The sequence below is a fragment of the Oryctolagus cuniculus genome, chromosome 1, assembly GCF_051225735.1.
Source record: "Oryctolagus cuniculus isolate XC-2025 breed Fujian yellow rabbit chromosome 1, ASM5122573v1, whole genome shotgun sequence".
NCBI classification, from domain to species: Eukaryota; Metazoa; Chordata; class Mammalia; order Lagomorpha; family Leporidae; genus Oryctolagus; species Oryctolagus cuniculus.
Window position 1 is genome coordinate 937,405 of NC_142867.1, and position 12,239 is coordinate 949,643.

Genomic DNA, 12,239 nt, shown 5'->3' on the forward strand with positions numbered 1-12,239 from the left:
CTGGCTCCTCTGGCCAGACAGAGGGGCGGCTGGCCAGGGACTTATCGGCTGGCAAGGCAGGCGGGGGGCCTCCTGCGTGGTCTGCAGACCCTGAGGCCAGCCTGGGGTGGGGCCTGCTGGGGCTGCAGGTGACTGGTGGGGCCGGGGGGGGGCAACCCCTCCTGGCAACTCAGCCAGGAGAGCCCAGCCCCTGCCCCGGCGCCTGCTGCCTGGTTCCTCAGGACCCAGGGAAGGAGAAAGCAGGAGGCGGGGGTGGCCTGGACATTCCGGGAGGGCCACAGCCCTTGTCTTGAAGCAGCGAGCTGGACCTCAGCCTGGAAGGGGGAATGGCTCTCAGCCAGCTCAGCCGGCGCCCTGCCCCCACCCCCAGGCCGGCCTGTGCCTGGTGTGGGCTTGGGCTCTGTAGGACCCCGGCGCCGAGAGCAGCCCCCAGGAAGCCCAGTGTCCACCCAGGAGAGTCCTGTCATTCCCTCCGGCGGCAGCAGGAAGGACACAGAGGAAGAGGCTCCCAGCTCCTGCAGGGGCCAGGGGTCTCCCCCTAGAACGGTCCGGCTAGCCGAGAACAGCATTCACCAGGACTCTGACTGTGGCAGTTAACAAGGCCCAGGCCCTGCCAGGACACCGGGCACCGCTTGGTCCATCTGAGCCATCACAGCCCCCAGGGGTGCTGGCCGCTGGCCGCTGGCACATGGACTCTCCCTTGAGGGTCGTCCTGTGACTGCTGCTGCCGAGGCTGGCGAGGGGGGCACATGTTCCCTGCCCGACCCCTGAACTCTTACCCCCCATGGCCATCACGGAAGACCCTGCCTGGGGCTGCCTGGCAGGGAGGGTGAGGGTCTGTCCTGACCCCTGCGGGGAGTCCAGAGGCCAGGGTGGGCGGGGGCTCTGCTGAGGGTCGTGGCTTGGAGGTGGAGGCTGGGGTGCCAATGAGACACCCCTCCCCATCCCTGCTTTCTGGAAAGAGAGTATTCCTCCCTGCCCCCAGGCACCCCCGCCCCCACCAGCCCCTGCAGCCCCCACTGCGGTGGAGCTGAGCCTGCCACTGCGCTGCTTCTCTGGCGGGCTGCTCACAGAGCTCCGGCCCCACCCCCCACTCACAGAGCTCCGGCCCCGCCCCCCACTCGCAGAACAGGGTCAAATGTCCCCTGAGCCACTGGGGTGGGGGTGGGGGACAAGAGCACTGGGCTGCTCAGGACAGGGTCTGGGGGCTGGTTCGGGACAGGCTCTGCCGCTGGGGTCTCTGTCTAAAGTTGCTGTGGACCCGTGGGGGGCGGGGGCGGGGGCGGGGTCTGAGCAAGCCAGAGCCTGCCAGGCTGCTGCCTTCTTACTGTGCCAGAGGAAGGGCTCAGGTCCGGTTGGGCCTGGGTGGGGGAGCCCCTAGGAAGGCTCAGCTGTCCTGGGGGGGCCTGGGGGAAGCCCCTGGCTGTTGGGGGTGGGGGAGGGAGGTCCTCCAGGGTGGGGCGTTTGCTGGGGGAGGGGAGCCCCTAGGAGGGCTTTGCTGTCCTGGGTTGGGGGGCCTGGGGGAAGCCCCTAGGAGGGCTCGGCTGTCCTGGGTGGGGTGGGGAGAGGCCTGCGGGGCGGGGCGCTTGCTGGGGGAGGGGTGCGCCCAGGAAGGGCTTGTCCGGCTGACAGGGACTCACCTGGAATTTCTTCTTGGCCACAAAGTACTGCATGCGCCGGATGACCTTCACGGTGGCCCGATGGTGCTCCCGCAGCCTGCGGGGACGGAGAGGAGCGCGTGAGTGCTGCTGCACCCTGGAGCCTTCCAGAAACAGGGTGGAGAGCTGCGAGGCTGCGGCCGGGAGAGGAGCCTCGTCCCGGGGGGAAGATGGCCTGCCGCTCGGACGAGGGTGGGGGCCAGGCCCTGGGCTCACAGTGGTGGCGCCTCTGGCCTGGGGCAGGGTCTGAGACGCCCCCCCGCCCGACCTTCTGCGTCCTCCGCCCCCCCCCCCCCGCTCGGCCGCGGCCTCTAAAGCTCCTTCTAGAAAGATCACGAAGGAAGGAGATGCAAGAGAGGACACAGGCGTGTGCGGGGCAGAGGCTGGGCGAGAGCCCAGCACCGGGAGCCGGGGGCTCAGCTTGCCCCTGGCTCTGCCTCCTGCTGCAAACACTGGGCGCTAACACGCCACAGGAGCGGCGCGGAGGGCTCAGGCCCCAGGGCTGAGGGACGCTGGATGGACGTGAGCCCCTCAGGGCTGCGCCTGCCCCTCAGAGCACAGGCGTGGGGGAGGGGGGAGGCTCACGGGGCTGGCGAGAAAGACAGTGGAGTCCAGGGCATCCGAGACGTCCGGGACATGCAGGGACGTGCGGGGACAAGGTGCTGCCGGCCAGGCCCCGGCCCTTCGTGCCCTCTGTGGGCTCCCGAGCTGCATCGTGGGTGAGCGAAGGCCCTGCTCTGTGGAGAGCTCGGCCAATGGCACCACCCAGCAGCACTGGGATTCTGAAGCCACCGGGCAGGGGCTCTCAAGTGACCAGAGCGAGGTGTCCCGCCAGGCCCCACAGGGAGGTGACGTCCCCAGGCCGCCAGAGCGCTCCACGTGACTTCACAGAGACTGAAAAGCAAGGAACACAGCAACACTTAACGCACTGCACACTTGCCGCTGGCTTCCCCTCGACCTTATGACTGGCACAGCAGCGAGGATGCTGGGAACTGACACTGTGTGTGACGCAAGCCACTGAGATGGGACCAGGGGAACAAACCTGAGCTGGCTCGCCGAGGAGAGCCGGGGGCTCCAGCCGACGGCCGGCGCCACCCCAGAGGCGTGAGTGAGGCCTCTTAGAGCTTCCACCCTGGGGGCGCCATGTTGAGACTGCAGCCGCACACACTGCCCCAGCAACGCCGGCAGAACAACCTTCCAGCTGAGCCCAGTCCACGTTCTGGATGCACAGGACTGTGGGCCAAGATCACTGCTGTAAACCCTTAGGTCCAGCAGCGAGAGAGAGCTGATGGGCGCCTGGGACTCAGCTCTGGACCCCACTGTCCTGAGCCTCTGCCCCCTGCCCTGTGTCAGTGCCCCACACGATACATGGACGAATGCTCCAAGGAGCAAATGCAGCCCTGAGGGGGGCTCAGCCCATCAGCGTCCCTCATCCCTGGGGTTTGAGCCCCCGGCGGCTCCTGCCTCACGCACGGCTGGGCTGCTCCAAACGTGAGGCAAACTGAGCCCACACAGCCACCGCTGCTGCACGCGGCCCCGGCTCATGCACAGTGCACACAGGGTGTGGTTTGCTTCTGCGTGCAGAGGAGGACGGAGTGAAATAACCACGATAAACAGTCTCAAGGAAACAGGCAGAAATATGGGAAGTTTCAGAGTTCTCCCAAAAGTTCATGAAACGTGAGGAGGAAGGATTTTCATTTGGGTGCAAAAACTTTTTTTTGACTTCTATGCATATTTCTTCCAAAAGCTCATGAAAATACACATCAGAAAAAAACTACGCAGGATTTAAAAACATTGCGGCAAGATAAACCTATGCTGTGAGCCCACGTTTCTGCAAACTTTCTGAAGTACCTTCACAGCAAGTGGAAATCCCGGGGCAGACAGGGCCACCTGGGAATCAGGGAGGCAGCAGACGGACCCGCGACCAGACGTGACACGAGCTGGAAGAGGCCGGCCAGCTCAGAGCTCCGGCTTCCGACAGAAGCACAGGAAAAAGATGGACCAAATGCACAAGGAGGGTAGGGGGGAGGCGCGTGGCGTGGCTGGTTAGTACCTGCCTGAAGCACCAGACTGCCAAGCTGCATGCACACAGCCCTCACACAGGGGGGACAGAATAGGGAGGGGAGGGGTCAGGCGCAGGTGAGCGGCGCTCCAGGCGGACCGAGGCACACGCGGGAGAAAGGCGGCGCTGTCCCAATCAGGGAGGTGCCGTTCAGCGCCCACACGCAGCCTCAGTGCAAGCTCTCGGAACCGGAGGGTCTGGTTGGAACCGGAGGGCTCTGGTCAGAACTGGAGGGCTCTGGTCGGAACTGGAGGGCACTGGTCGGAACTGGAGGGAGATGTGACCATCTTCATTAGCGGCGGGAGGAGAGCAGCCACAGCTGGACCACGTGAGCAGCAGCCAAAGCGCAGGGGCACACGCAGGCCGCCGCCCCGCGACCACGCCACGAGGCTCCGTGAGAGCCCCGGAACACTCGGCTTGAAGAGCGAGTGCAACACGGCTCAGGACTCAGTTACGCCTCCCGTGCCCTCTGACTGTGGAAACGGGGGGAGAGGCCCAGGTGAGACGGGGCTGGGGGCCGGCCGGCCGCGGGCCTGCGCCCCACATCTCGGTGCCCGGGTCTGAGTCCGTGTCCGTGTCCGGCCGCCCTCTGCAGCTTCCCTGGGAGGCAGCGGCTGCAGCGCCACCCTGAGAAGACCCACACTGAGCTCCAGCCGCTGGCTCCGGCCCAGACCTGCCCGCTGAGGACCCCTGCGGAGGAAACCACTGGACGGAGCTCTCCCTCTCGCTCTCTGCCTCTTGAATGAATGATACACAAGCAAATCAGTAGAACTAGAAATCACCAAATTTTTGGGAAATTAATCTTTTTTTTTTGACAGGCAGAGTGGACAGTGAGAGAGAGAGAGAGAGAAAGGTCTTCTTTTTCCATTGGTTCACCCCCAAATGGCCGGTGCACCATGCTGATCCGAAGCCAGGAGCCAGGTGCTTCTCCTGGTCTCCCATGGGGTGCAGGGCCCAAGCACCCGGGCCATCCTCCACTGCACTGCCGGGCCACAGCAGAGAGCTGGACTGGAAGAGGAGCAGCCGGGACAGAACCCGGTGTGCTGGCACCGCAGGCGGAGGATTAGCCCAGTGAGCCGCGGCGCCGGCGGAAATTAATCTTAACAACCCAAGAGTCAAAGAAAGGGATCTAAAATGATTCAGGAAACAGTTTTGAGTGAAAACGCGACACGTTCAAACCTTCAGCTAAGCAGGCTCCGAGGCTGGTGAGGACGCACAGGGTGTCTCAGGCCGGGGAGGCTGGAACCCATCCCAGGGAGTTCAGGACACAGGCAGTGAAACCCGGGTGTGTGTGTGTGTGTGTGTGTGTGAGAGAGAGAGAGAGAGAGAGAGAGACGTTGAAGAGCAGCAAGTCGGTGACACGGAAGATGGACAGCTCGCTCATGAAGCTCACAAGCCAGAATTTGGCTCTCTGGAGGTCCAGGAATGTTGAGAAGCTTCTATCAAGACTGATAGAGGGGCCAGTGCTGTGGTAGAGCGGGTAAGGCCACCGCCCGCAGTGCCGGCATACCATACGGGTGCCGGTTCGAGTCCCGGCTGCTCCACTTCTCAACAGCTCCCTGCTGTGGCCTGGGAAAGCAGTGGAGGATGCCCAAGTCCCTGGGCCCCTGCACCCGCGTGGGAGACCTGAGGAAGCTCCTGGCTCTGGCTCGGCGCAGCTCCGGCCGTTGCGACCAACTGGGGAGTGAACCAGTGGATGGAAGACCTCTCCCTCTCTCTCTCTCCCCCTCTGTAACTCTGACTTTCAAATAAATAAAGTCTTTAAACAACAACAACAAAAGACTGATAGACACGGTCGCATAAATTACTAGCATTAGAAATGCAATCACAGCAGCTCTAGCGACATAAAAAACCACCCAGAGGATCTTACAAACAAAATATCTCAGGTGGCTTAGATAAGACAGACCAGCTCCCCAAAGACACGAAATAAAAAGGGAATGCAAGAAGAAGTAAGGATACGTTTTCCCAAATTAAATGAGTTAAACCTGGAGTTTTAATGGCTTCCTGTGGAGAAAACGTGCCGCCTAGATGGCTTCGCCGGAAATTCTCCCAAACACTTCAGGGGAAGTAACACCAATCTCATGCAAGCCTTTTCAGAGACTTTTTATGAGCCAGCACAACCTTGATACCAAATCTGAGAAAGATGTTTCAGTAAAGGAAAAGCAGCGGTCATCACTCTCACCAACAGACGCACACCCCAAACCTGCACCAGCAGCTGGGCTCCAGGGCACGGCTGAGCCCAGCGTGGGGGGTGCCGTGGGGGTGGGTTGTCACCGGTGTCGCCAGCGTGGGGGTGCCGTGGGGGTGGGTTGTCACCGGTGTCGCCAGCGTGGGGGTGCCGTGGGGGTGGGTTGTCACTGGTGTTGCCAGCGTCCCATGTGGGCACCAGTCCAAGCCCCGGCTGCTCCAGGTCTGACTGAATTCCCTGTTCACGGCCCGGGAAGCAGTGGAAGACGGCCCGAGTGCTTGGGCCCTGCACCCACCTGGGAGACCCAGTGGAAGATCCTGGCTCCTGGCTTCAGCCTGGCCCAGCCCTGGCCACTGCAACCACCTGGGGAGTGAACCAGTGGATGGAAGATCTCTCTCTTTCTTAAGTAAATCAATAAATCTAAAGTGATGTTAGGAACAGCAGCCTGCGCTCAGTGTACAAGCCAGCACTAACCTGAAGTGGCTGGTGCACGCTGCGCCGTCAGACACGCGGCAACACGCGTGTGCCCAGCAAGGGCGCGGTTCCACCAGAGTGGGGGCGGGGAGGAGGTACCTTCTTCCCAGCACACGGTGCAGACCGGTCAAAAAACAAAGCCATGCTCGGTGAGAGACCACCCACGGGGACAGAGGATGGGACGGTGCGTCCAGAGCCAGCGAGCCAGTGCCGGGCACAGGCAGCACCTAGAGCGGCAGGGGACGCGCGCGCTGTGCAAGAAACACGGCTGATAATCGCAAGACTCAGGATTCCTGCCTGGTCTGAGCCCTGGACAGCGGCACTGGCCGGGTCCCACGCGCCTGCCTTCTTCCATCACCCTGGGGGTCTGGGAGCAGGCCCCGAGCAGGGCCCCTGGTGGAGCTGCAGCCCTGCATGTGGCCCTACGTGCAGGGAAGAGCTCAGGGCTTCTTGGCGCTCATGTCGCTCAAAGCAGAACACCCAGCGGCTGCTCCGGAGGCTTCTAGAAGCTGCCGAGTCCCTCACCTCCTGCCAGCTCCCCAGACCCGCAGTGCCTTTGCAGCCCACAAGCCCAGGAGAGGCTCAGAAAGCTGGGGCTCGGGGAGCCGGACCCCACCAAGCTCTGCCCAGGCCACGGTGTGGGCTGGCCTCACTCTGGGACGGCTCTGGCCACCTGACCTCCCTGTGAACACAGGCCCATTCACACCCACTCACTCCTCTGTTTGGGCACTGCTGGCCTGCCGGGCCAATTACCAGCCTGCCCTTGACTTCTCTGCACCCCAAGCGTGGACATCAGGCACCTGTCAGGGCACAGGTGGGGTGTGTGGTCCTGGGGCCTGAGCCCTCGGAGGGGTTCCTTGTTTCTAGACTGGTCCAATCCAGAGCCAGCGGCCTCAGGGCCGCCCAAGGGAGCAGGGCTGGAGCCGGGGCTGCCTGGCTACTGGGGGCCCACGTGGCATTCAGCACGCACGGCCCTGTGGGGGCCAGCGGGGCTGCTCTGGGCACGAGCCCAGGCAGGGAGTGGCAGCCAGGCTGCGGGGCTGCTCACGGCGGCTCCGGCCCCAGTGGGATCTGCTCCCCACAGAGCTGCTTCCCTGTAGGCACTGGGGCCTCGCTGCTATCCACACAGAGCCCAGGGCCTGGGGGTGTGGGGGGTGGGGGTTGCTTGTGGGTGGCAGCAGGTGGCTCCAGGGAGTTCTGGGGCTCAGGCCAGGGCATCCCAGGGCCTGGGACCTGCCCAACATGAAGGAGCGGCACCGCCTGGCCTGGGGCCTTGACCCCCAGTCCCTCCCAGGAGCTGGCCCTCACTGAGGTAGGCCCCCAGCTGCAGAGTGAAACCAGACGCAAGCCCCCCATGCCCCTCGTGTCCACCGCCCCAGGCCGAGCCTGAGGGGCCTGTCCACAGCTCCTGTCTGCCAGCCTCCAGGTGTGGGAGATGAACCCATGCAGGTGCGTGGGGGTGCAGAGCCTCCTGCTGCCACCCTCAAGTGCTGGGCGTGTGGGCTGGGAAGGTTCTCTGAGCCTCCCAGACATGATCCGGGGCTGCTGCGTGTGGGTGCAGACGAAGGGAGGTATGTGGGGCGGGTTCCGGGCAGAGGAAACCCAGGGTGCCGGGGGCCTGGCCACTCCCAGGTGGCAGGAAGGGAACACCTGTCTATGCAGCGGCCACCCCAGGCTCCCACATGGGGCTCTGCTTTCCAGACTTCTTGAGCACGTATGCTCGTGGACACAGACACACCACCCACATGGCTCCCTGCACCTCCCCACGTGTGGCTTGCTCATTTTCTTTTTTTTAAAAAAAGGTTCTATTCTGGGGGCCGGCGTGGTGGTGCAGTAGGTTAATCCTCTGCCTGTGGCACCGGCATCTCATATGGGCGCTGGTTCTAGCCCCAGATGCTCCTCTTCCAGTCTAGCCCTCTGCTGTGGCTTGGGAAAGCAGTGGAGGATGGTCCAAGTGCTTGGGCCCCTGCACCCGCGTGGGAGACCAGGAAAGAGGCTCCTGGCTCCTGGCTTCGGATTGGTGTAGCTCCGGCCATGGCGGCTATTTAGGGGGTGAACCAACGGAAGGAAGACCTTTCCGTCTCTCTCTCTTACTGTCTGTAACTCTGTCAAATAAATAAATAGAAATCCTTTAAAAGAGAGGTTCTATTCTGAACGGTTAGATATTTCCCAGAAGCTGCTGGAACCAGAGATGTCCCAGGAGGCCTCTTGAGCCCTTCACCCGGTTCGGGCCGACAGTCACGTGTTTCTCGGTCAGGGTTCGCGACCCATCCCAGGACGGTGCTACGCCATAGCTTCCTGTCACCACCACCAAAACGAAGGCGCAGAACTGTGGTGCCAGCCCTGAGACCCACCCTGCTGCCCCTCTGCACTGTCCATCGCACGTCCCCCGCGTGGACTCCCACTGCACGGCACGTGTGCACTAGTCACTTGTGCCTTCCTGTTGCCGAGGCACGCTCTGCAGCGTGGGCGGGCTGGTCTGTCCACTTGCCTGGTTGTGGCTGCCTGGATTGCTATTGGCTGGGAGCTTATGATGAGCAAGGCTCCCGTAGCGTCCATGCGCGGGTTTGCACGTGGTGGAAGCCTTCCTTTCTGGGGGACAAGTGCCCGCGTGCGGCCCCCGGTCTACGCCGAGCACTGCCATTGCTCTGTTCTCCAGCTGCGCCTGGTGCGTGCCTGGCATCACCGTGTGCGCAGCCCGCGGCTCTGCACCCTTGGGAGGTTTGCTGTGGCCGTGACGTGGCGCGCAGCTTCTGTCTGCATTTCCTGGGTGGCCGACGGCGCCGAGCACCTCGCAGTGAGCGTCTGCTGCCTGGCGCCTTCCTCGCGAGGCGCACCTTCCTGCCTTCTGCCCGTTTCCCACGACTGGCGATGATTTCCTGCGTTTGACTACTCTTAGCATTCCTGACATCAGGCCCCAATGTTTCTCCTCGTCTGTAGCTTGTATTTATTTTAAAATCAGAATTACACAGAGGGAGGGAGAGAGACACAGGGAGAGAGGTCTTCTATCCACTGGTTCACTCCCTAGACATACACAATGGTCAGGGCTGGGCCAGGCTGAAGCCAGGAGCCAGGAGCTTCCTCTGGGTCTCCTGTGGGTGCGGGGACCCAAGCACTAGGGCCATCTTTCACTGCTTCCCCAGGCCATAGCAGAGAGCTGGATCAGAAGTGGAGCAGCTGGGACTTGAACTGGTACCCATCTGGGATGCTGGCACCGCAGATGGTGGCTTTACCCGCTGTGCCACGACGCCGGCCCCAGCAGCCCGCATTCTCATGCTCTTTGTGGGAGTTTTTAGCTTCCTTGCGGTCCAGTGGATCGTGCTCTGCTATCAAGCGTAAGCGTTTCTGCCTGCCCTGAGTCTGCAGCATTTTCTCCTGCATGTTTTTCTAGAGCTGTTGCAACTTTCTGTCTGACGTTTAAGTCTAAGCTGTGCACCATATAAAGTGTGAGACTTGGGTGGAAGTTCTTTTTACCTATTTTCTTGCCTGTGGAAGCACAATTGCTCCAGGACCGTGTGTTGAAAAGGGGCTCCCCGTGCACCCCCTGCTGCTCTCCAGCTGTGTCCTAAAATCAGGCTGCTCGGTTCCTGGTTTCTGGTGTCTGCTCCGTCCCTTGGGTCAATGTGTTCGTCCCATCATCAGTACCACGCTGTCTTCCCTCCTTACCACACAGAGGTCTTAGGATTGGTACCAGGAGTTCTCCCACTCTTTCCAAGTTATTTTAGCTATTCAAGAGCAGGTGCCATGGCCAGCGCCAGGGCTCAATAGACTAATCCTCTGCCTGTGGCGCCGGCACTCCGGGTTCTAGTCCCGGTTGGAGCGCCGGATTCTTTCCTGGTTGCTTCTCTTCCAGTCCATCTCTCTGCTGTGGCCCAGCAGTGCAGTGGAGGATGGCCCAGGTCCTTGGGCCCTGCACCCTATGGGAGACCAGGAGAAGCACCTGGCTCCTGGCTTCGGATCAGCGTGGTGCACTGGCCACAGCGGCCATTGGGGGTGTGTGAACCAATGGAAAAGGAAGACCTTTATCTTTGTCTCTCTCACTGTTCACTCTGCCTGTCCCCCCCCCCCCCAAAAAAAAGAGCAGGTGCCTTCCATATAAATTTTGGAATAAGTTCATGTCTTAAAAGGATTTTGTTGGGAATTGAATTGTAGGCAACTCTGGGGAGAATTGAAGTTTTTACTATTTTGAGTTTTCCAATCCATGAACATGGTATATTTCTCCATTATTTTTTTAAAAAATTATTTGAAAGTCAGAGAGAGAGAGGGATACACACACACACACACACACACACACTCACTCACACACACACTCTCTCTCACACACACAGATCTATCTTCCAGCTGCTGGTTCACTCCCCAGATGGCCACCTCAAGTCAAGACTGAGCCAGGAGCTCCATCTGGGTCTTCCAAGTAGGTGCAGGGGCTCAAGCACTTGGGTCATGTTCTGCTGATTTTCCCAGGTGCATTAGTAGGGAGCTGGATCAGAAATGGAGCAGCCAGGACTCAAACCAGTGCCCATGTGGGCCACCAGTGCTGCAGGTGGTAGCCTTACCTGTCCTATTCAGGTTTCTGACTTCAGCATATTGTAACAGTCAACAGACAGCTCTGTTCACATTTCTGAAAACAGATTTAGTCTTTATTTTGAGGTGCAGATGCGCGAGAGAGAATATGTGTGTCCAATTTTCACCTGCTGGTTCACTCCCCAAATATCTGCAACAGCAAGAGCTGAGCTGGGCCAAATCCAGGAGCCAGGAAATCCATCTGGGCATTCCACTGGGTGACAGGGACCCAGGTCCTCGAGCCACCTCTGCTGCCTCCCAGGATGCACGTCCGCAGAAAGCTCCGTCAGAAGCTTGGACTCGAACCCGGGCATGCTGGCACTCCACGTGAGCATTTCACCTGCTGCACCTGACAACCTGTCCCTCAGCGTGTCTCGCACTTAGGCTTATACCAGTTCTTTTTTTTTTTTTTTAAGAATTATTTTATTTATTTGAAAGACAGAGTTACAGAGATTGGTAGAGCCAGAGAGAGAGGTCTTCCATCCACTGGTTCACTCCCCAAATGAATGCAATGGCCAGAGCTGTGCCGATCTGAAGCCAGGAGCTTCTTCTGGGTCTCCCACGTGGGTGCAGGGGCTCAAGGACCTGGGCCATTTTCCATTGCTTTCCCAGGCCATAGCAGAGAGCTGGATCAGAAAAGTAACAGCCGGGACTCGAACCAGCGCCCATGTGGGATGCCGGCACTGCAGGCTGGGGTGTTAACCCGCTGTGCCACAGCACCGGCCCCTACACCAGTTCTGTAATTCCTCTGGAGCAGTGGTAAGTGGTGTCCGGCCTCTGGTTCTGCCTTCCACACACTTGCTGCTACTGTACAGAACACGCCAGGGGCCCATGAGCTCATCTTCACCGAGACCTCACCGAACTCCTCGGCTCCACAAGCTTCTGCTGTGGATTCCTGGGGCTCTCTGCAGACAGCGGCATGGCCTGCGCGCAGGGACGTGTCCTGCCAATCCCCAGCTGCTCTCCTTGTTGCCCTGGTGCATCAACGGCAGCTCCCAGGACGGTGCTGGGTGGGGGTGGCGGTGCACGGGGTGCTGGGCCGAGGGCCCCGGTGTCACCCTCAGGCACGGCGTCAGCTGTTGGCCTTCCAAAGGTGTTCTTTGTTGAGTTGAGGAAGTTCCCCACCTGATCACGGTGATTGATTTTTGACGTTGAACTCGCCTTTGCATGTCTGGAAGAATCTCCCTTGCTTGTGCCACGGACGCTTTCACGCAAGGTCGAACAATCAGGTGTTTTAAAATAATGTAGAAAGACCCTAGGAATTCGTTGTTCAAAACAAGAGCCAGGCCCCAAGGCC

General features: G+C 60.6%; 1 protein-coding gene across 3 annotated transcripts in view; it reads right to left on the minus strand.

Annotated features, from left to right (window-relative positions):
- The window catches only part of KCNQ1 (potassium voltage-gated channel subfamily Q member 1), a 275,965-nt gene that overhangs the window by 53,448 nt on the left and 210,278 nt on the right, over positions 1–12,239 (minus strand). For all 3 annotated transcript variants that reach the window (XM_070058232.2, XM_070058305.2, XM_089306936.1), the window contains one exon: positions 1,641–1,716. In XM_070058232.2, the coding sequence (XP_069914333.2) occupies positions 1,641–1,716 (76 nt within the window). The remainder of the gene's footprint in view (positions 1–1,640; positions 1,717–12,239) is intronic.